Here is a 21,170-nt window from a genome sequence, read left to right on the forward strand (position 1 = left end):
TTCCCTAAAAGAAGGACCCTGCAGAGGGTTGTAAAGCAGGCTCTGAAGGGCATTCAGCTGCTTCTATTCCAAGAGCTGACAAGCTCATGGCCACTCTGGATCGGCGTTCCAAGGTGGGATCTGTGGCCTCTATATAGTCCACTTCGAGATCGGATCTGATGGCGTTGAGAGCTTCAGCTCTGCAGCCTTCTCCGAAACCAAGATCCTCGTCAGAACCAGCACCTAGGTCTTCTCCGGAACCGAGGACTTCTTCAGAACAGCCTGCCAAGAAGTTAAAGAAGGTTAAGCGTTCATCGAAGCCTAAGAGGAGCGTCATTGGAGTCGATCTGCTGAACGTTGTTCAGAAAACGATGTTATCCTGGTCCTGCCCAGGACTCCTTCCCCGCACCTTTTCTTCCGGGCAGTCTTTGTCAGAGGCTGATGCTAGAGGTCTGGATCCAACTCAACCACTCTGGACAGTGGAGGATGGGTTCGAGTCAGCCCCCTTTGCTGAACCTGCTCTGGTTGGGGAAGTATCGGATCCGGCACATGGCTCAACTTCGAGAGCACGATGACCAACTCTGAGCCAGAAGAGTGACTGCAGATCTGAGCGGGGACATTCTTCGGAACCAAGGAGTGGATTCGAGTGGGTGCAGGCTTCAGATCCAATAGGAATGATTGGGCATCAACATCACCTATCTTGCTGTATTCCACCTCCTTACCACTGTCACTGGGCCGGCGGCCCTCACGGGTTTGAGGCATCGGATCCGAGGCCGTCTACTTCATCGGGAAAGGCTTGGTTGCCACCTCCGTCTCCTGTACAACTGCAGTATTCTGGTGACTCGGAGGACAAAGATGTTGACTATTGGCCAGAACCATCTGATTACGGATCCGAAGTGTCGGAACCGTCTCTGGACGAGAATGTGGCCCCTGCCTTGGGTTCACCTTATGAGGACTTACACGTTTATGCTGAACAAATGGTAAGAATGGCGCAAGCCTTGGATTTGGACATGTCATCTTCCACTCCCAAGACGTCTGGCAGGTTGTTGGGCAGACTATACAGTGAGGCACCAGCAGCAGTGGATTTTCCCATTGTAGAAGGATTGGATGAGGTAATTTTAAAGACGTGGGAGAAGGCTGCAGAGTTACCAGCTACGTCCAAGAGGGTTGAGGCCATGTATAAAGTCAAGCAAGACACATGGCCAGCTCTCTTTAAACACCCCGTGCCGTGTTCCCTAGTCACTGAGGAGTTTCAGAAGCAGAGACAGGGTGCTCACTCCGTTCCAGCTGACAAGGAGGGCAAGAAGATCGATGCCTGTGGGAGGTGACAGTACTCCATAGTGGCTTTGAACTTACATATTGGTAACCACTAAGTTATTATGGGTGGCTACCAGTTATATTTATGGGAGAAGTTGTCTGAATATGTGATTGGACTCCCTGAAGACAAGCAAGCATTGTTTAACCTTTGCAGACAGAAGCTGTCCATAAACAACAAATGAATGGCGGCAGGCACACTGTCGAAACCACTGCTAAAGGAATGGCAGGTGCCATACTGATGAGATGCCATTCTTGGTTAAGATCGACCACCTTGCCACCAGAGACCCAAACCAGTGTTGAAGAGATGCCCTTTGAGGGTCCGACACTCTTTGCTGCAGCTACTGATGAAGTGTTATCCCAAAAGAAGAAAAACCAGCAAACAGCCAAATCTCTTGGGATTGTGCCCGACCAGCGCAGTTTCAAACCTAGGTACTTTCCTAGGCACCAATATTCATCTCATAGGTCTGACGGATCCTACAGGCCTTACCAACTGCCACAGGGCCAGCTTTATTGCCCATACCAGTCTTCTCAGCAGTCCAGATGCCGGGGGAAGTATAAACAAAAGTCCTCTCAGCAGTCTTCTCAGCGAAAGGACACCCAGGGGCCTGCAAAGCAGTTCTGACATGTTCCAGCCATGCCCAACCTGGACTTGAACATCTGTTTCACTGAGAGACGGTCATCCTATCTCTCTCAGTGGGAGTCTATAACAACTGACTCTTGGGTCTTAACTATTTTTAAGAGTGGTTATGGGTTGGAGTTTGTGGCAATTCCTGACTGTATTTTACCTTCTTCAGCTGTAAATAATACCTTGCACGAGTTAGAGGCTGAAATCGCTTCATTGCTAGAGAGGCTATTCATCAGAGGATTTCTGACGTTAGTGCCTTTCGAGGCTTTTTATCAAGGTTTTTCTTGGTTCCCATGAAAGATGGTGGGCTGCGTCCAATTTTGGATCTTAGAGGTCTTAATGGGTTCCTCAAAGTCTCTAAATTTAAGATGGTGACACTTTCGGCTATTCTACTCTTGATGGACAAGGATGTGTGGTTTGCAGGATCTTAAAGATGCCTACTTTCATGTGTCAATATGGAGGGACCATAGGAAGTACCTCTGTTTCAAATATCAGGCCAGAGCATTTCAATATACTGCATTACCCTATGGTTTGTCTACCGCTGAATGGTTTGTCATTCAGTCTTTGGTATCCATGTTTGCTAGAAACCCTTTTCAATCGGTTTGGAGAATTCAAAAATTGTTAGGTCGTATGGCTGCTACGACAGTGGTGATGCCTTTTGCTTGCCTGCATATGCGACATTTACAAAATTGTTTGTCAGGAGATTTGATGCAAGGGTCCATTTTCCTAGTTACAAATTTTCTGTGCCACGACAAATTGTTAAATCTCTAGGCTGGTGGTCGATGACTAATAATCTCCTTAAGGGGGTTCCCTTTGGGACCAGGAGATGTGACATAGTGGTAACAACTGATGCTTCCACTTTTGGTTGGGGTGCGCATTGCGAGTCCTTCTCTGTACAAGACAGATGGTCATTGAAAGAGCAATCTTTGCACATTAATGTCTTAGAACTTAGCGCCATCCGCTTTGCTCTTGTCTCTTTTGCAGCTCTCCTTTGGGGAAAGGAAGACCAAATACAGACGGACAACACCACAGCGATGTATTATTTGAACAAGCAAGGCGGAACAGCCTCCCTGGCGCTCTGTGCAGAAGCTGTGGCCATCTGGGAATGGGGTATTGCAAACAGAGTTGCCTTACATGCTATCCACATTGCTGGGGCAGGCAGCGCCAAAGCGGATGTGCTCAGCAGACAGCTGAATGTCAATCATGAATGGTCTCCGAATGATCATTACCTAGAATCAGTGTTTGCTCACTGGGGGGAACCGGAGGTGGACCTCTTTGCTACTGTATCCAATGCAAAGGCACCCTTGTTTTGCTCCCTAGCAGGAAGCAACCCCAACTCATTGGGGGATGCGTTTCAGCATATATGGTCAGGTCAGATGTTCTACCTCTTCCCGCCCTTCCCCCTAATTGTAAAGGTGTTGTGCAAAATTCAACAGGACAACACAGACTGCATTCTAGTAACTCCATTTTGGCCAAGGCAAATCTGGTTGCTAAAGTTACTAGAGCTGTCCAAACGGACGTTCATTACTCTGCAAGTAACCCCAGACATTCTGATATGGGGAGATCTTTTTCACCACAACCCAAACAGATAACATCTGATGGCCTGGCGTGTACACCCCAACACCTAGACTGTTCTCAGGAAGTCCAGTGGGTAATTTTGAATGCAAGGAGGCCTTCCACTAGAAGGTCTTATTCAGCAAAATGGACATGGTTTGTACATTGGGCTGTTAGTCACGGAATCTCCCCTTCTGAATGCTCATTGTATAAGATCTTGGATTATCTGTGTGCCTTGAAGTTAGCTGACCTGGCTACGACTTCTTTAAAAGTGTACTTGGTAGCGATCTCAGCCTGTCATGGTCCAGTTGAGGGCCATACTGTATTCTCTCACCCAACTTCTAAAAAATTCTTGAAGGGGATGTTCAACCTCCATCTGCCTATAGTGCACCGTGTTCCCCAATTGTCACTATCATTAGTGCCCTCATAGCTTATGTTGAAGCCCTTTGAGCTTTTGGCTACCTGCTCTTTGGAGCTTTTCTCTTGGAAAGTATGTTTCTTGGTGGCAGTAACTTCTGCCAAGAGGGTGAGTGAACTTGCTACATTGAGGTCTGATCCACCATTCTTAAGATTCCACTCTGATAGGGTGGTTTTAAGACCTAGTCTGAAGTTCCTCCTAAGGTGGTTTCCCCCTTTCGTGTGTCACAGGAGGTTGTCCTACCTGTGTTTTACCTGTCTCCCCAGTTGGGAGCAGAGAGAGCTTTGCACTTGTTAGATTTAAAGAGGGCAATATCCTTTTACTTGGATAGGACAAGGGACTTTTGTTCAGACACGCAGCTCTTTGACTGTTTTGGGGGACCCGACGAAGGAAAGCCGGTTTCTGCCCAGACTTTGTTGAGATGGATTGTGCCAGCAATCCATAGAGCAAGCTGGTGTCAGATGCCCATTACGAGTCCGAGCCCACTCAACTGGGGCACAAGCATCATTATCTGCCTTTCTAAAAGGGGTACCAGTTGCTCATATATGTAAGGCTCATATCTGGTCCTCATCTGTATATATCTGTTGCTCATATCTGGTCCTCATCTGTATATATCTGATGTATTGTTGTTTATTGAATAGACACAAGAATGTTCCAGTTGACACTACAGTGTTTATTATGTTCCAATTTACATGACAGGTATTCATGTATATATGTGTATTTAGTTCTTGTACATATTGAACATTCCATGTCTGTTGTTGTTGTTATTTGGATGACGGAAAAGAAAAGAAAGAGAACTATTTATTCGTGTTTTTGAATGTTGAAGATGTTCTTCAGTTATGCTTCATGCTGTAATGCAATAAAGTTGAGTTGGAGAGATTCACCCCGCCTCCTTACTGTCTGCAGCTTGGTAATCTACCCAATGTGGGGATGCACAGAAGAATGACGATGAAAACAGGGTTGTACGTACCTGTAACAATTGTTTATTGAGTTCTTCTGTGCAGACGCACATCCCTCCCTCCTGCCCCGCTGTGAACTCTCTAATGGCAACTGTTTGGGGTTCACGGCAGCTCAGGAGAACTGAGGGTGAGGGAGGGGGTCGCTCCTCCTAGGTCATGTGCCCCATTTTAGGCGGGAAAAGCAGTTAGGCTACATGACTGGAGAGCAGCGACCCCTATCGGAGCTCTATCGAAGCTAATAAGTTTCTCTGTCAGTAGGCCTGCGTGTGTGCAGTCCCAATGGGGGAGTGCACAGAAGAACTTGATGAGCAACAGTCAAAGGTATGTACAACCCGGTTTTCTGCCGCAGACCAGCGGAGCTGCTCCCCTGAAACTTGGCTTCATTCGCTTCTTGTGGGTGGAGGAGTGCACTCATTCACATTTAGGTCCTACATAAAGGGACCCATGGGACTTGTGGGGAAGAGGAATTTTCTTGCCCGTTCTGGCCTCCAGTTACTCCCCTCTTGGTCTGTTTTCCTTCCCTCCCTCCTGGCTCTGTGTCCTCCCCTCCCCAATCATCTTTCAGTTCTGTTGAGCAAATGACCACGAAGATCTTCCGAGACTACCTTTGGAGATCTCACATTATCTAGGCAGCATTGAAGATACTGTCTGGGGCTACCAAGGCAATCCAAAACAGCTGTTGAAGCAGTCTTGTGCAAGATTTCAGCTGTTTTAAGCTATTGCGGGTTTTCCTTCCTCCCCTTTTAAGTTCAAGCTTTTTTTTGCAAGCCTACAGGTAATCCACTGTTTGCAGAAATAGTTCCCTAATCTGTATCTGGCCTCCTTGTGAGGAGTTTTTTTATCCATACTCTGGGGCCATCTTCAGTTCAATATATGGGCTCAAGACTCTCAGGGAGGGAAATACCTGGCCCCCATGCTTTCCCCCAGCCATTTCCCTACTTTCTTTCCCCCACTTTTCTATTCTTTTTATTCCCAGATTTCCCTCTACTCATTTGATATTTATTTAGAAAATGTTTGCACTGCCTCTCCTGGAACCTGCCCAAAGTGGCTTACAAAATACTTTGTTTCCTTGATTTTGTTGATTTCTCTTCCTAGTTTCTCCCCTACTTGCTCTTCTCCCCCCCCTGCTGCTCCCCCCCCCAACTTGCAAGCCTATTGGGGTTGGAGATGCTCAGGATGCAGTCTTGTTAGGCAGCCCCACAGTGCTGGCTGTGATCTCACGAGATTTTGTGAGGTAGCAGTCAGCATGCTGTGTGTAGGAGTTGAACCAACCCCAATTGTGTTTTTTAGCATTTCTGTGCAAACTTGGGGGTTCACATAGGTTTGCAGAGAAATCTGTTCTTTCTGATCCTGGCCCTATTACGTGGCTTCTTCAATCCATGCCCTGGGGCCATTGGTCAGCATTGGGTATATTGATAGCATAATGCTGCTCTTGCAAAGAGATGCTTCTTTGCTTTCTACTTTTCCCCCTTGAATTTCAATAAGTAGTATATTAGAATCCCTGTATCATTACAACCAATTTGGTTCATAGCGTCGCTTATTGATTTGCCACTGCTTCAGCCGGCAAAAGTTATTTCAGATGTGAATGAGTGGTAACGGTTACAGATTCATACTGGCTAGCTTGTATTTGTGAATTGGAAGAGATTTCTTTTAAGCTTTCAGTTAGCCACAGGTAATTATTAGAAGTATCTGTGAGCAGGTTGGCTCATTGATTTTTGGGCCATCCGGTAACACCTGTTTGCGAAGCTCACTTGCTTTCTGTTTCAATTTCAGGTGGGTCTGTGAAGAAATTCCGGACCTCAAGCTTGCTATGGAAAACTACGTTTTAATTGACTATGATACTAAAAGGTAAGAGCAACAGGTTGGCTGTTTCACCACTGGGGGTGACTACATTAACCCAGTGTAGCATCTTTAATTATGGTTGGGATACTGGTAGTTATTTATTTTTTTGTTTATTTTATCACATTTCTAGACCGCCCTCCCCGTCAGATGGGCTCAGGGCAGTTTAACAACAGTTTAAAACAGTAAAAACATTAAAACATTATATCAAAACAATTAAAATTGGCAGGTATAAAATATTAAAATACAGCATTTTCCTGCATGGGTGGTGGAAGGTCTTCAGTGGTATAGCTGGCGAGAGGACAGCCTAGCCCCCACCAAATGCCTGGTGGAACATCTCCATCTTGCAGGCCCGGCGGAAAGATAACAAATCTGAGCTGTTGGCTGCTTTAAAGTTGTCTCAAGCAATCTTTGTAAGGAGATAAAAAGCAAAAAGCTGTTACTTGAAATATAAACCTTTTTTCTTTGGAAAGAAATTGCCAGAGGGCCTCATAATTGTATTTATTTATTTATTGGCTGTCATTTATAGGCTGCCTTTCTCACTGAGACTCCAGGTGGATTACATAGTGTGAGATGAGTACTATCAGTATCAAGGACGTTTCCGTAAACCATGTCATAGGGTAAATGAATACAAGTTTACAAAGCCATAGCATTAGCAGGAATCCAATGCAGAGTTGAAGAAATGCTGAAACAGGGCATAAGCAATTGTAGGACTGACATTAGACAACATGTAACTACCCAGTAGGATCCTCCTTGAAGCACAGGTAGCACATAGGAGCACATGCTTAAAGCAACAGATAAGATGTAAGGCAACATAGTAGTGAAGTACATGGTCCCTAATTCATTAGCAAAGCATCTGAGAACCCCCCCCCCCACTCCCTACAATACAGTCCTCCTTTTGAATGATTCAAAAGCCTTTTTGAATAATTCAGTTTTGTATTGTTTGTGGAAAGCTAGGATAGCAAAAAGCTATCCTAAGATATCAACTGTATGATAGCAATGTTGCTGATTTTCTAACCTGTCAATTTTTTATTTTTTACGCCGCTAGGGATTTTTGTAAGGATTTTAACAGGAAATTGTGTGAAATCTAACATAAAAGGCCATCATTGTTCCCGATTATTTAGAGGTGCAGAGTGGCTGTCACACTGTCTTGGCATATCCGTGTCATCGTCCTGTATATTTTTTTTGCATTACAAATGTGAGTGGACGCCAGTTTAATCTTAGATTGGAAGTCCCAGTAAGGACTGTGGTGACTAACTGCTCCTCTCATCTTTTGCATCGGAAAAGACTATGGCTGCCCCCTTAGAGCTGAGGGAAGGGCGGGAGTTTTTTGGCTTCTACTTAGTAGAAAGGAGCAAGATCCTCACCCCAAGTTCTGGCAGCTTGGAACTTCATATGTAAAAGTGGGAAGACTTCAAGGCTCGTTAACGTGGTTTTAATGAACTTCTCAATTGGACAGAGCACAAGTCTGGTTCCATAGTTCTGAGCGTTGTGTTTAGAAGATTACCACTGTGTCTTTGTATTCTCAGATAGAAAGCGTGGGTGTGCAGGCCAGCTGCAGGCATTTCAGAAGTCCTGAAGGTGTGAGGTGCTCTTCTTCCCCCTTGGCATTCTTTTCTCTCAGAATCCTGGGCATGGAGTTCACCACTGTCATTCCCACTGGAACAAGTGTACTTGTTCCAGTGTGGATCATCTAGATCCTCATCCCACGCTTATAGCTGTGTAGTAGACATTTTGGTTCGTACCACCTCTGTGTCGGATGGCTACCTCCCCTTCCAACCAGTGTGTTTTCTTCCAGGAGATGCGCAATCACACCATCATTGCAGTACAACTTATGGCAATGTTCCCCCCTCAAAAAATAATCACACGCTCTAGTTCATGACCAAAAGTTCCTGTCGGAACCACATAATCTCGCCCTACTCTGAGGCCCCTTCAGAACCTTCCCTCAATGACTTGGTGTCAGAGGCTCATGCGGTGTCCTTCGTTTTTATAGTGAGCAAATACTTCAATTTATTGATTTAGGAACTTTTTTTGCCACATCTCCGGGGAAACCTGTCTGAGGTGTCTTACAACATAAAACATGAACATGCAAAACGTTAAAATCCTAGAGTATAGACACAAATCAAGAAGCAGCTTAAAACAGTTGTCAAGGTAAAAGCATGCCGTAGAGTAGTGTTCCTTGGAAATCAATGTTATTTGCTCGGCTCCTCAAGTGTTAGATCCTGTTTTAAAGGTCCATCATTCATTGGAGTGATTTCCTCTCGCATCCCATCCCGTAGGTCTGATGGACTTTACCTTAGAGCCATTGCCTAAACCAGACTCCACCACACTGTGATAGGTATAAAACCCAACAGGATGGCTCAGCCTTCCTATATGCACATCCCCCGACCACTTCCATTGTTGCAGAAGCCTCATGGGGAAGAGGCTTCCATAGGGTGTTACAATACTCTGCCCTATTGGATAAGAAGGAGAGGAAACAAGACCTCATTGGTTACGCAAGTTTTCCATTGCCCCACTGTAACTTCTCTCACCAAAATGATCCTATAGCCTTACAGGGTCAGTGAGCTTGGAAGCCTTCAGAGTAGAACTTTCTTTTTTAAGTTCCAGAGAGAAAGCAGTGTTGCAATCCAGTCTTACGTGATTTCCCCCCCGCCGCAAGGGTAGTTTAATCTTTTTACTTAAATCAGATGTTTTGCCAGTCTTGTTTGTGTTTTTGATTCCACCCCCCCCCCCCCAAAACAATGAACAGTATCTCTACTCCCTGGATGTGAAAAGAGCATAACCTTTTTATCTGTGCAGAACTGAAGAGTTTAGAAAGGATGTGCACCTCTTTTTCTTTATGAGCCCCTTCAAAAGGGGCTCTGCTGAGACTTTCTCACACTTATTTGGACATATTATTCAGAAACTCATATACTTGGTGTAATGATTTCAAGTAAATGTGTGCATGTGTCTTTAAATGCTTGGTTTGAGCTAGGTGAAGAGTGGGGGGTGAGAGAGGGAAGAGTGAGTGATATGATTGGTTGATGACGGAGTGTGTGGGCGGAGTGAATGCAGTTTAGACTGAGAGTAGAGAGAAAAGTTTCAGTCAGGTGAAAGCAGGCTGGCTGTGTGCTGCCTGAGTATGTTGAAGTATTTATGAGAGAAATATAACCTGTGTAGAACCTGAACTGAGCGTGTTTGTGAAAGGAAACTCAGTCAGGGAAAGAGAGGCCAGCTGTGGGCTGCCTGAGCAGGTTTCATATTTCTGTGAATGAGAGTCAGAGAAAGAGAGGCTGGCTGTGTGCTGCCTGAGGGGTTTTAAGCATTTCTGTGAGAGAGATATAGAGTCTAGAGAAAGAGGCTAACTGTGTGTGAAGCCTTAGAAGAGATCTGTGTGAATGAGAGTAAATGAAGTAACTTTAAGAACCAAGAACTACGTTTATGAAACCGATACGCTTCTTGACTAAATAAGTTTACTTTGTTTTTGTTATATCCCAGAGTAGCTGTCATTGCTATATCCCTTTCTTATCCTCAAGGCCACATAGAACCACGAAGGAGCCTGACGCTTGGGAATGTTACCAAAAGGAAAACTCAAATAAAATATATTGGAATGTAATATTCCTGGTGGCAGCAAACTACCCAGAGGGTGTTAAGGGAAAGATTAAAGGCAAAATCTACCCCAAGGAAAGGAAAGATCAGATCATAACACTTGGCCTGCTAGAAGTCACTGCTCACCCCACTAGTATTCAGGCCTCATCCTCTGCCTTTTTCAGAGGAATAAACTTGGAGAATATTTGTAAGGTCTCTGCCTGTTTGTTGCCTTTTGCCTTTATTAGGCATCAGCTCCAGGAGGGAGTCCGTTGTTGGAAGACCTGTCCTTCAAAGACTGCACCAGGCAGAGCATCCCATATACCCTCCTCTAATAAGTCAACACACTGCTGTCTTGTGTGGGAACTGCCCAGAAGGTGTGATGACAAAAACATGGCTGCACTTAATGTGTAACTGATGTTCATTTAGTAGTGGTCTGTGCACTCACACACCCTTCCCTCCTTCCTTGTTGTGAGCTCCTTGAGCTTTTGACAGGTCAAATCCAGGCAGTGGCTTCAGGGAACTAAGGGAACTGAACTGCTTCCCCTTCGACCAACTAGAAGGTGGGAAAAGAAGGCAGAAGTGGTGGTGGGGGGGAGTGTCTCATGCTTTCAGGAGCTTTGGAATATCTACTCCTGGCCTGCACATGTGCAGTTGCTATGTGAAGAACACTCGATGAGCTGCAGAGACCTAATCAGTGGCCATGTGAAACGTTAACTGGCCCTTGCTGTGCTGTGTAGGTATTCCTGTTTGCTTTCAAGATGTTGTGGTTCTCCCCTCGCCCCTGCTGTTTTGCTTAATTGTTTCCAAATCCTTACTTGGTGACCTGTAGGAGCGCTGAATGCGCCAGTGCTATTTTTAGGGCAGCACACAGGTGTTGCTGTTTCATTGGAGGAAGCTATGTTAAAGAGTGTCTCATTTGCCTGTGATTACACTGGCTAATGGAAGCTGTTGGCAAGCTCCCCTCCCCTGTGAAGAGTGTGATGAGGGAATCCTGGTTTAAAGCCAGCTCCTTATGTGCTATGTATGAATGCAAGTGTGTGGCTTAACTGGAGTTAGCCCTCCCCAAGCAAAACCAGTTTCTAATACTGGTTTAGAATTTAAACCAGGGTTTCTTCATTGCACTTGGTACGGGAGTAGGGGGAAGGAATAACACCATTCAAGTTTAATATTATATTAAGGTTTAATATCACTGGAGGAATCAAATCCGTGCATGGCTCTGTGCATATGGATTGTGTTCCCTTAGCTGAAGCAGGTGAGGAAGCTCGGGATAAGGTGGCAGGGTTCTCCAGTCCTTGACTGGTCCCCCAAATTAATATGGCTACACTATCCTCCTGAGTACGCTTTCTTTAGGTAGCCAGCACTCCAAAAACTGGTTTCCATGTGTTTATATATGACTTGTAGTTTCAAAGCTTGTGCTTCCTATAATTCCTTAAACTCCATGGGAATTGACTTCACCTAGCAAGTTTCCTTCTTTAAGGATGCATTTCCTTTTGTAAGAGGTTGGAGGATGTAAAGAGGACCACTTTAGGTATGAGCGGAAGGCCCTTTCAAATATAGGTGAGTTAGTGCTAGACATGAATCCCGCTTTTTGAAAACACATGTGTGGAGAAGGAGTCTGGGTTGTGCACAGTCTTTGGATGGAGCAAATTTATCATTTACTGCTTGATAGCAAAGGCATATTCATGAAGATTAAGATTGTGGTAGTGGCCCCATTCTCCTCCCATCCTGCCTTGGGGTGGTTACCAAGTAACTGCTCCCTGCATTGATTCTTGATATCTGATTATGCAATTGGCATGTGACTTCTGGCAACTCTGACCACACACACACACACACACACACACCCATTTGCTAATCCTTTCATCCTGTCATTAAGTCCCCCCTCCTTTTAAAAAGCTGTTAGGCAAGTTAACTTGGAAGGTGATCCTTTATATTCCTCTAGTTCAGATGGCTCAATCTGAGAGCAGAACTACAAGTGACAAAAGGCACAGGTTGGACACTTGTCTGCTTCCCTCAAGTTTTGATGGGAAATGTAGGCAGCTTGGCGGAATGTGGGGCAAGTGACAGTTGAAAAGTCCATTGGACAGCAGTCAGAGAGCCAAGCTGCAAGACTAGGATGCCTACATTCCCCATCAAAACTTGAGGGAAGCTGACAAGTGTCCAGTCTGTGCCTTTTGTCACTTGTAGTTCCACTCTGAATTCCCTATAAGGCTTTCTCAGATACTGAGCTGAGTATGTGCAAGCAGAGTGTGGGGGGTGGGGTGGGGAGCCTTCTGTATTCTGTATGGGGAACCCAGATGATTGATTAGGATAAACCATACAGATCAAGTAAATGGGCATAATTTTGGTTCCTGTATCTGGGTATGTTTCTTGTCTGCTCCCCACCCCCTGCCTCCCAGGGGTTGTATTTTCAGGAAGGAACTATTTATAGAGGCTCTTGACTTCAGTAGAAGTTTATCAGGTTCCTCAAAAGAGAGCGGAAGTAGCCATAATAATATATGTCCTGCTGACATCTGGATTAGACTGCCGTAACACACTACGTAAGGTTGCTTTTGAAAAATGTTTAGAAGCGCCAGTTGGTTACAGAGGCAGTTGCTGGAGCTTCAAGCTAGGTTTGGGCCCTAGGAAACGTATAGTGCTTCAAATGAATTCCTTGGCCCCATTTTGGGTGCTAGTTTCGACTCATCAAGCCTTACATGGCCTGAGTCCAGGGTCCATCGGAGACCATCTTTTTTCCATACAATTCTATTGGGGCTTTGTTGGCAGTTCCATTGTGTGTTCCTCTGGTGTCTGGTGGGTGGAATGGCCTTCTTTGGGATGATGCTAACATTATGAAATCCTTTCCCAAAGAAGCTCCATCGTTAGTCTTCACTAACATTTGTGGCTTAAATCTTGATGCTGGTAGAAGTTTGACTGTTGCTTATAGTCTTCCTTCTGGCTATGTTTAGTTTGTTTGTGTGTGTGTGTGTGTGTGTTTATTAAAGGTAGTTCATGAATATTTTAATTTATTGCTGATGCTGGGCAAGTTGCCAAAAAAGGATTGCTGGAGTTGCTCATCTTCTAAAAGGCACCCTTCACCGTCCAGTGCAGTCACTGGGGAAGGTGAACATTGTTGCAGGGTTCCCTCTTAGTGCAGACGAGATGACCGTTACAGCCAAACCAGTGTGGCAGCTGGAAATATCCCACTTGGACTGTGAAGTCCCAGTTTCAAACTCAACTTTTAACCACACAGCTTGGGCCACTTAATATCTCAAAGCTGTTGTGAAGATAAAGGCAAGGGGCGGTGGGGGGGGACCGCCCTCTTTTATAATCCTGCAATAAAAGCAAAGGGCAGCTGGCATGGGACACGAAATGAGCATCCTGAAACATGCCACAGAATCCTCTGCCCCACACATGAATTTTTATGCTCGTATGTAGGAGTTCCCCCTTGGACAAAGGGCTCCCTGAGTAGAAGTTTTGAAAAGCAGCGAGGCAGCGGTTGTCGGAGTCGGCTTCTTTGTAGCCTGTAGAAACTTTGTACATGGCTCTGTGCCTGTTTGAGAGAGAGAGAGAGGCCGAGCGAGCATACCTAGCAACCTTAAGGAAGTCTTAATTTGCACAGCTGATTAACTTCTCTCTCCCTCTCTCTTCCCCCGCTTTTCCTTTTTTCCAGCTTTGAAAGCATGCAAAGGCTTTGTGACAAATACAATCGCGCCATTGACAGCATTCACCAGTTGGTACGTATTCCCAGCCACCACACCAGAACACTTGGAATTTCTTCCGATGGCTGATTTCAGCTTCTCGTCAACCAAAAATAATACTTGCTAAGAATCCTGACTGACTCAGTAGGATAACTGCATCAGCCATTGCACTTGTAAAGACTTGGGTAAAGTCTCTCAAAAGTACAGAGAAGCAACGGGGAAGTGGGGAGGCCATAAGAATAACCAGTAGTCCTTTGGCCCAGCAACCTGTTCCACACAATGACCAACTAGTTGTTCTGTAGGGCCAATAAACAGGAGTCTGGTTTGTTGGCACAGAGGTGACTCTTAACCGTGGCTTGCCAGCCCCTCTTATTTCTTCATCCTGCATTATGGGCAATCCTTATCAATGGTTTTAAGTGTCTGGATGTTAAGGCTAAACTAAAATTAAGTATATGTGTATTAGTTTCCAGACTCATGGCAGGGGGCCAAACTGAGCTTTTTTACATTCTTCATATAACGAAGACAAATAGGAACAGACAATGAATGAATGAATGTTGTCTGTTAGATTAACTTCACCATATTCTGAGTTTAGTTTTCTATAAAGCCAGACGACTTTGTCAAATCTGGCTGAAATTTGGCAGGGAGGACCGTTTGAGTAAGGGGTGGTACTACAGTCCCTGAAAACTTAATCCAAATCAAACGGAAACTGGGAATATTTGCCTGTTTAAAACTAATGGAAATGAATATAATAATGAAAGCTTGCATGTGTAACAGTAACAATATTGAAAACAAACCAGGATTGTTGAAATGAGTATGAAAGGAAAATCAAAAAAAGTTACATATTTCTATTAAGCATCAGGGTGGCTGAAAGCCACATTTATATTCCCAGGTGATCACTCTCTACTTTCAACCACCTAAAAATATATAAGCTGTTTTAAATCTTACCCTTGGCAAGAATGCATATTTTAAAATTAAAAGCCATTTTTTAAAATGTAAAAAGCAGGTTTAATTTCTTGAAGACCACTGGAGAACAGCGGTCTCCCCCACCCACCCCCTTGCCTCTTTAACATTTATATGTAACCTTTCCTTTACAAAAATAGCTGTAGGATTTATTAAGTACAGCTTGGAGGGTTGGCTGAGGCTTATGAGCTCCTTAAAACACTGTCAAAGGGTGTTATGGCAGGGATCCATGCAGTTAAGAATTCCTGGAGTTCATTAATGCAGTGTAGTACAATTTTTCTGGTTGAAATTATCTTTGGCAGGAGGTAAGGGATGACGTTTTTCTCATGGCTGATCTTAATTTTCATTTGGGGGGGGCGTGGAATAACTTGCGTTTTTGCAAGCTGTAATTTGTTGACAGTCATTTCAGCTGATCAAGGAGGATAGTTTCAGTTAATGGGGCTTTTACTTTGAAATTGTTGTGGCTTTGGGGTGTTAAGAGGGAATGAAGAAAACAAAAACCCAACAAACATCAGCGTCTGGTAATGTAGTTGTGAGTAAGCTCACAGTTCAGTGACTCAGTTCAGACCTCTCTGAACTGTGTGTGGCTTGGCATTCTGTCTGAAATAACTGTCCATGAGATGTGCTCCCGAGAAACCATGGCGTGAAGTGGGTTGACAAATCTGGCTCTGCGGTAGTAACAGTTTGGTGTGGTCTCAGTAGACAAACTAGCAACAGTGATTGCTCTGCTTCCAGAGGCACCTGGAGATGGGAGTGCTGAGCAGTTAGACAGTGAAATAGGGTTGCCTGGCACTTAACTTTTGTGGTACACACATGCTTCCAGGGCAGTGTGGTGATGTCACTTCTGGGAAGTAACATCGTTGTCCAGTGTCTGGGAGCACTCCCTGCTGCGGAGCACAGGAGCTCTCCTGGGAGGCGTGTTCTCCTGCCGGCCAAGTGAATGGTGGCAGAGGGTGGGAGCGGGGAATCCCTCACCCCCATCTGGGGATCTGAAATCCCTACAATGAAAGCATTTCTCAGCCACTTTTCAGGGAATGCAAACCTCAGTTTGGCATCCTGTCTGAATTGAGTAGGATATGAGCTTTTGTGAGTCACAGCTCACTTCTTCAGATACAGCTTGAATGTGAGTCCATCTGTCCTTATATCTTGTAGAGTGGAGTGATTACAGAAGCTGAATGACAATAGCCGGTGAATAACAATAGCAAGCGTGATTGGATAGGATGGGGTATGCAGAGGGGTAGTGGGTGTGGAGAAAGCAGCATTGGTAATGAGACAGGAAGCTGAGGTCTCGATTCGGTTCAACAAATTATTAATGACCTATAATTCATGCGGGATTGTGACACTTCCTTCTCGCAGGCACTGGGGAGGCCAAGCTTTTCTTGCTTATAGACAGCCTGCCCACCTAAAACAACTACTCTCTCACAATGATAAACTACTTAATGGTAACATGGACTCTGGTACCAAGGCATGTAACAAACCAAGATGCCAAGTTTGCTCTCGTATAGATCCTGATAACGATAAAGAAGAGAGAGTCACGGTAAAAGACCTGGAACCAGAAATACGCCGTGACAAGCTAACTAAATCAATTGGTACGGAAAATCAATGTAATATATACCACTAAATACAAATCACAACAACATAAACAGATACAATATAAATATACTTCATTTGTCATTTAATGCATATAAGGCACCCCCCCCCCCCCAATATGGTATTATAGGCAGCCAGGTCTGAGCACAAGAGCAAGCAGTCAAGGTAAATTCGCACTTAAATTAAAAAATCAGTTTTAAAGTGCGAAGTGCTTGTAAACATAACAATAATATATTCCTATACATACACACAAAGTGCCAGTGCCTACTGAGGGTGACCATGGCTATTCTCTATACAAATACGTAATGCCATAAAGAGAGCCTGAACTATAATCCAAATACAATTCAGTTTAAATTACACAATCAACAATACATGGAATAAGTCCAGTGTGTAGTATAATGAAGATTCTCTGTAACTAACCCAGTTGTAACCGCAACAGGCAGCTAGCAAACTTCTCCTGGTTCAAAATTTCTTCATCATGGCAGTTACAAAAAGCATAAATATCAAACAATTCCTACAGAATCTGCCTCCCACTTTCCAAGATATAAGGACAGATGGACTCCCAGTCTAGCTGTATCTGAAGAAGTAAGCTGTGACTCACGAAAGCTCATACCCTGCCACAAATGTTGTTAGTCTTATAGGTGCTGCTGGACTCTTGCTCTTTTCTACTGCTAACACGGCTACCCATCTTGATCTGTCAGAATTGAGCTCTTGCCTTTTCTGGAATTTGTCTCAAAAAATGCACATCCACGGAGCTGTCATTAATGTGGTGGTATAGTAGAAAGATTGGCCATATTGAGCAATCTCAGCATGCCAGTTTGCACAGCCTCTTCACTGTGGGCTCAGACTCCGCCTATGTGGTCACCCCTTGTGATGTGTTCGACATGGCACCAGTGTCGGTGCGCCTGCAAACAAGGCTGATGAGGCATTTTGTGTTTCCAGAGAATCTGTCGGTTAGGATACCGTAATGATGGCTGAGATGGATCCTTAGGACTAAAGTTTTCTTTTTCTCCCTGTGTTCCAGTGGAAAGGAACCACCCAGCCCATGAAACTGAACACGCGCCCCTCCAACGGGCTTCTCCGCCATATCCTTCAGCAAGTGTATAACCACTCAGTAACGGACCCAGAAAAACTCAACAACTATGAGCCCTTTTCTCCAGAAGTGTACGGAGAGACTTCCTTTGACTTGGTGGCCCAAATGATAGATGAGATCAAAATGACAGAAGATGATTTGTTTGTGGACTTGGGCAGTGGTAAGTGGCTGCTGTTCTGTCTCCCCCCCCCCCCCCCCCGCTCTCACCTCCTATACACTACCTTGCTCAGAAAATCATCTTCATGTAAATTCGTTTTTTTACTAATGTGTGCTGTTGGCTTGGAAAGTAACCAAGATACACAGACACTGTCTCTGGGGGTCGTCTTGTGCATCAGCATCATTGGCTGCAGTCCCATTGTGAGATGCAGAAATGTGGCATCTTTTGCAAGATTTTGTGGCTTTTCACAAAACCTCTGCTTTGGTTTAGAAAAGGTTTAGCCTCCATGGTTGCAGAGAGAAGTGCATTGCTTGTATATTTAAATTAAAAGTAGAACTTAAAATAGGTGGGATCCATTGTTGTGCAGGGGGAGGGGGGCTTTAGTTAGTGTGAGGTAGTTTCTAAGTCTGCTATTACAGACTTCCCTTCTCAACACTTGCCATGGTTTGCTGCCATTTAGCGTAAAAACAAATATCTAAGAAGTGAAGGTCTGCACAGCTAGTTCTAGTTTGGTTAAAAGATATTTAGCATAAAGTTTACCAACTACTGACAGTAGGCTGATTGGCCTATAGTTATCGGGTGAAGACGGATCACCCTTTTAAAAAATGGGTACGATGATTGCGTTTGTCCATGACTTTGGCATTATTCCAGTGTTATTAATCATGGAAAACAGAGCTGCCAACGGGTGAGCCCACCATTCAGGGTTAGATTTCAATAGTTCTGGGGTGACTGTGTCGGGGCCCGGGGCCTTTTTTAGTTTGAGGTGTGAAATCAAAGTAATGATGACATCCTCTGGAGACGCGGGAGGCCATTCAGGCATCATAGAGGTGTTAGGCTCGATAACATTAGGGAAGCCAGTGCCATCATCACTAAAAAGCTTTAGAAAATATGAGAACCAGGTTTGGGAAGGAATTGATGGTGAGGGAATTATTTTTGCCTGTGAGACGCCAGAAATTAAGGCCCAGAATTTTCTGCTATGGTTTGACCTAACTGCCTCTTTCATCTGTTCCCACTGCGTATTGAGACCTCTTCGCCTTGACTAAATCTGATAACTGTTGCTTAACATTAAAATATTCCTTCAATATGGAGGGGTTTTTTTTTTAATTGCTTTCGGCCATTTTCGTTGGCAGATGCCAAGGGACCGACCCCTTATGAACTCAGAAAATGCCCTTGTGGCCTGGGTGTCATTGAATCTGTTTCCCATGTTCTATTATACTGTTTATTTTATTCTAAGATCCGAGACAAATTTTTGAACTCTCTTCTTTATTCGTGGTGCAGCCTTTCTGATAATGTCAAGGTCCAGCGATTACTATCTGGTCACAACTTTTCTATAACCTCTAACGTGGCTAGTTTTCTTCAATCTGCAATGTGTATCAGGGAAGCTATCAACTAATTTTAATGTACCTTTTTTTGCTCTGACATGCCAATAAAGGTTGTGTGTGTGTGTGTGTGTGTGAGAGAGAGAGAGAGAGAGAGAGCTAGTTCTGTGTGTCCGAGGAGGAACAGCACCTTGTTTTGAGCATTGCAAATTGATTGCAAAAGCTGACCTGTGATTTTGCTGTCACTGCCAATTGCTTAGGAGCCTAAGAGGACAACCTCACCTTTTGAGGTGTGTGTGTGTGGGGGGGGTGCCTTTTCACCATTTCCCCCTGGCTCCCCCCCTGCCCTGGTTAACTTTTGTCCTAGTGGAACTTCCATGGTGTGGTATCATATCCAGTTCTGCAGCAGTTAATCCTGTGGGTATGGTCTTCGTTCCCTCTGTGGCTGTTGAGCTCACAACAGTTTTGGGGCTTGCTCTTCAAATGGAGGGGTTAAATCCCATTGGGCATGCCTGAGGACAGCCGGTGTGTGTCAGCTAGGGTTTTGCTGTCTTTTTTTTTTCCTGAGAAGCAGAAGTGAACGTTCTTAAACCAAGTGAATCAAAGGTTAGGTGCCACATCTGCCTTCTGTGCTATTTTTATCCTGCTCTTCTACCAAGGAACTCAGGATGCTGTACGTGATTCTACTGTCGTTTATCATTGCAACAACATAACTACTTTGCATGGGTGGCAGCACAATTTCAGTGGGATCCTGAGTCCATTTCAGAGTGCATAGGGAAGATCTTGGTCTCAGTTTGAAGCTTGGCATATATTTTACTGCTGGTAAAAGCAAATGTAAAAGAAGATGTTTTAATTGGCTGGCTTGCAACTTTCTCTCATACTCAGGCCCTCAACCCTCTTCCTCTTCTCTCTCCCCCCCCCCAGCCTTTACATATGGTATTGTCACAGCACTCTCTAATTGGGTTTCTTTGTCTTGCTGCCTCAGGTGTGGGTCAAGTTGTTCTGCAAGTTGCTGCAGCCACAAACTGCAAACATCACTATGGGGTGGAGAAAGCTGATATTCCTGCCAAATATGCAGAGGTATGAAGCCACTTAATCTAGAGTGGGGTGGGTTCTGTGGCCAGGATGGGTTCTGTGTGCAGCAAAGAGTTCTCAGTGGTGGTAATCATGGCTGTATTTACTCCGTCCTAATTTTTATACATTCTGCACTGAGAAGGTGTTTTCTGCGACCTGTATAAATTGTGCTGGTGGAAAAGAATTACAATTTGTGCATAATTTTTTCACTGTTGCATAATTCTCTGCGCTCTCCCCCCCATCAAAAAAACCCACTGGAAATGGTGCTCAGTAACTGCTCTAGCTTCTAAGATTGCAAGAGACATTGCTCTCATGCTTTGAAGCATTTCTGTGTATCCATAAGAGCTAGAAACTCTTCTTTAAAAGCAAGCAAGCTCAGGTCCTTGGAAGCTGGGTTTGGTACCCCCTGCCCTGCACTGCACAGTGTCTGCACTTCTGGCGTATCTCAGCATCCAGACAATCGGCGGGCATCATTTAACTGTCACTGAGCTTCAGAGTGCAAGTCTTATCCCACATGTCGCCGTTGATTCTCTGCTGCCTTATTACCAGCCCGGTTGATGTTTGAATCAGACATCGGGGGGAGGGATTTAATTTAGTCCTGCTAATGGCCCATTGTATAGTTTCAGACCTTGCAGAAAACTGTGATACGCTTGGCTGAAACGTGATGGGAGGCACGGTTTTGTTCCAGAGCTGAGGCGCTAGTTCACATTGTTTTGCTGAGGAATGGAGAACAGATGCAGAAGTAAAATGAGGCAGAGAAGATAGGGGAGCATATACCAGAAGGTAGCGCTAAACGCTGATGGGAGCTGCGGCAAGTTTTCTTTGTCAGCGAGGGGATAATAGCTGACAGGGCACCTTTCTAGAAGGCATGGTGGGGGGAAGATAGGGAACCAGGTACGTTCTTTTCCAGGGGCTGTTTCAGGGCTTGGGAAACTGAATAGACGTACAGAGTCATCTGCTCGAACTGATAGCAACTCTCCAAGGACTTGAGCAAAGGTCTTTCCACCTCTGCTCTCCATGCACCATTTGTGGGAGTGCT

At 44.8% G+C, this 21,170-nt stretch overlaps 1 protein-coding gene across 1 annotated transcript in view; it reads left to right on the top strand.

Moving 5' to 3' along the window:
- DOT1L (DOT1 like histone lysine methyltransferase) overlaps nucleotides 1–21,170 on the top strand; it is an 89,581-nt gene that overhangs the window by 17,971 nt on the left and 50,440 nt on the right. Inside the window, exons 3-6 of the mRNA XM_054979822.1 lie at nucleotides 6,626–6,700; nucleotides 13,911–13,974; nucleotides 17,513–17,741; nucleotides 20,043–20,137. Of these exons, the coding sequence (XP_054835797.1) occupies nucleotides 6,626–6,700; nucleotides 13,911–13,974; nucleotides 17,513–17,741; nucleotides 20,043–20,137 (463 nt within the window). The remainder of the gene's footprint in view (nucleotides 1–6,625; nucleotides 6,701–13,910; nucleotides 13,975–17,512; nucleotides 17,742–20,042; nucleotides 20,138–21,170) is intronic.

The sequence above is a fragment of the Eublepharis macularius genome, chromosome 5 (genome assembly GCF_028583425.1).
Source record: "Eublepharis macularius isolate TG4126 chromosome 5, MPM_Emac_v1.0, whole genome shotgun sequence".
In the NCBI taxonomy this organism is placed as follows: Eukaryota; Metazoa; Chordata; class Lepidosauria; order Squamata; family Eublepharidae; genus Eublepharis; species Eublepharis macularius.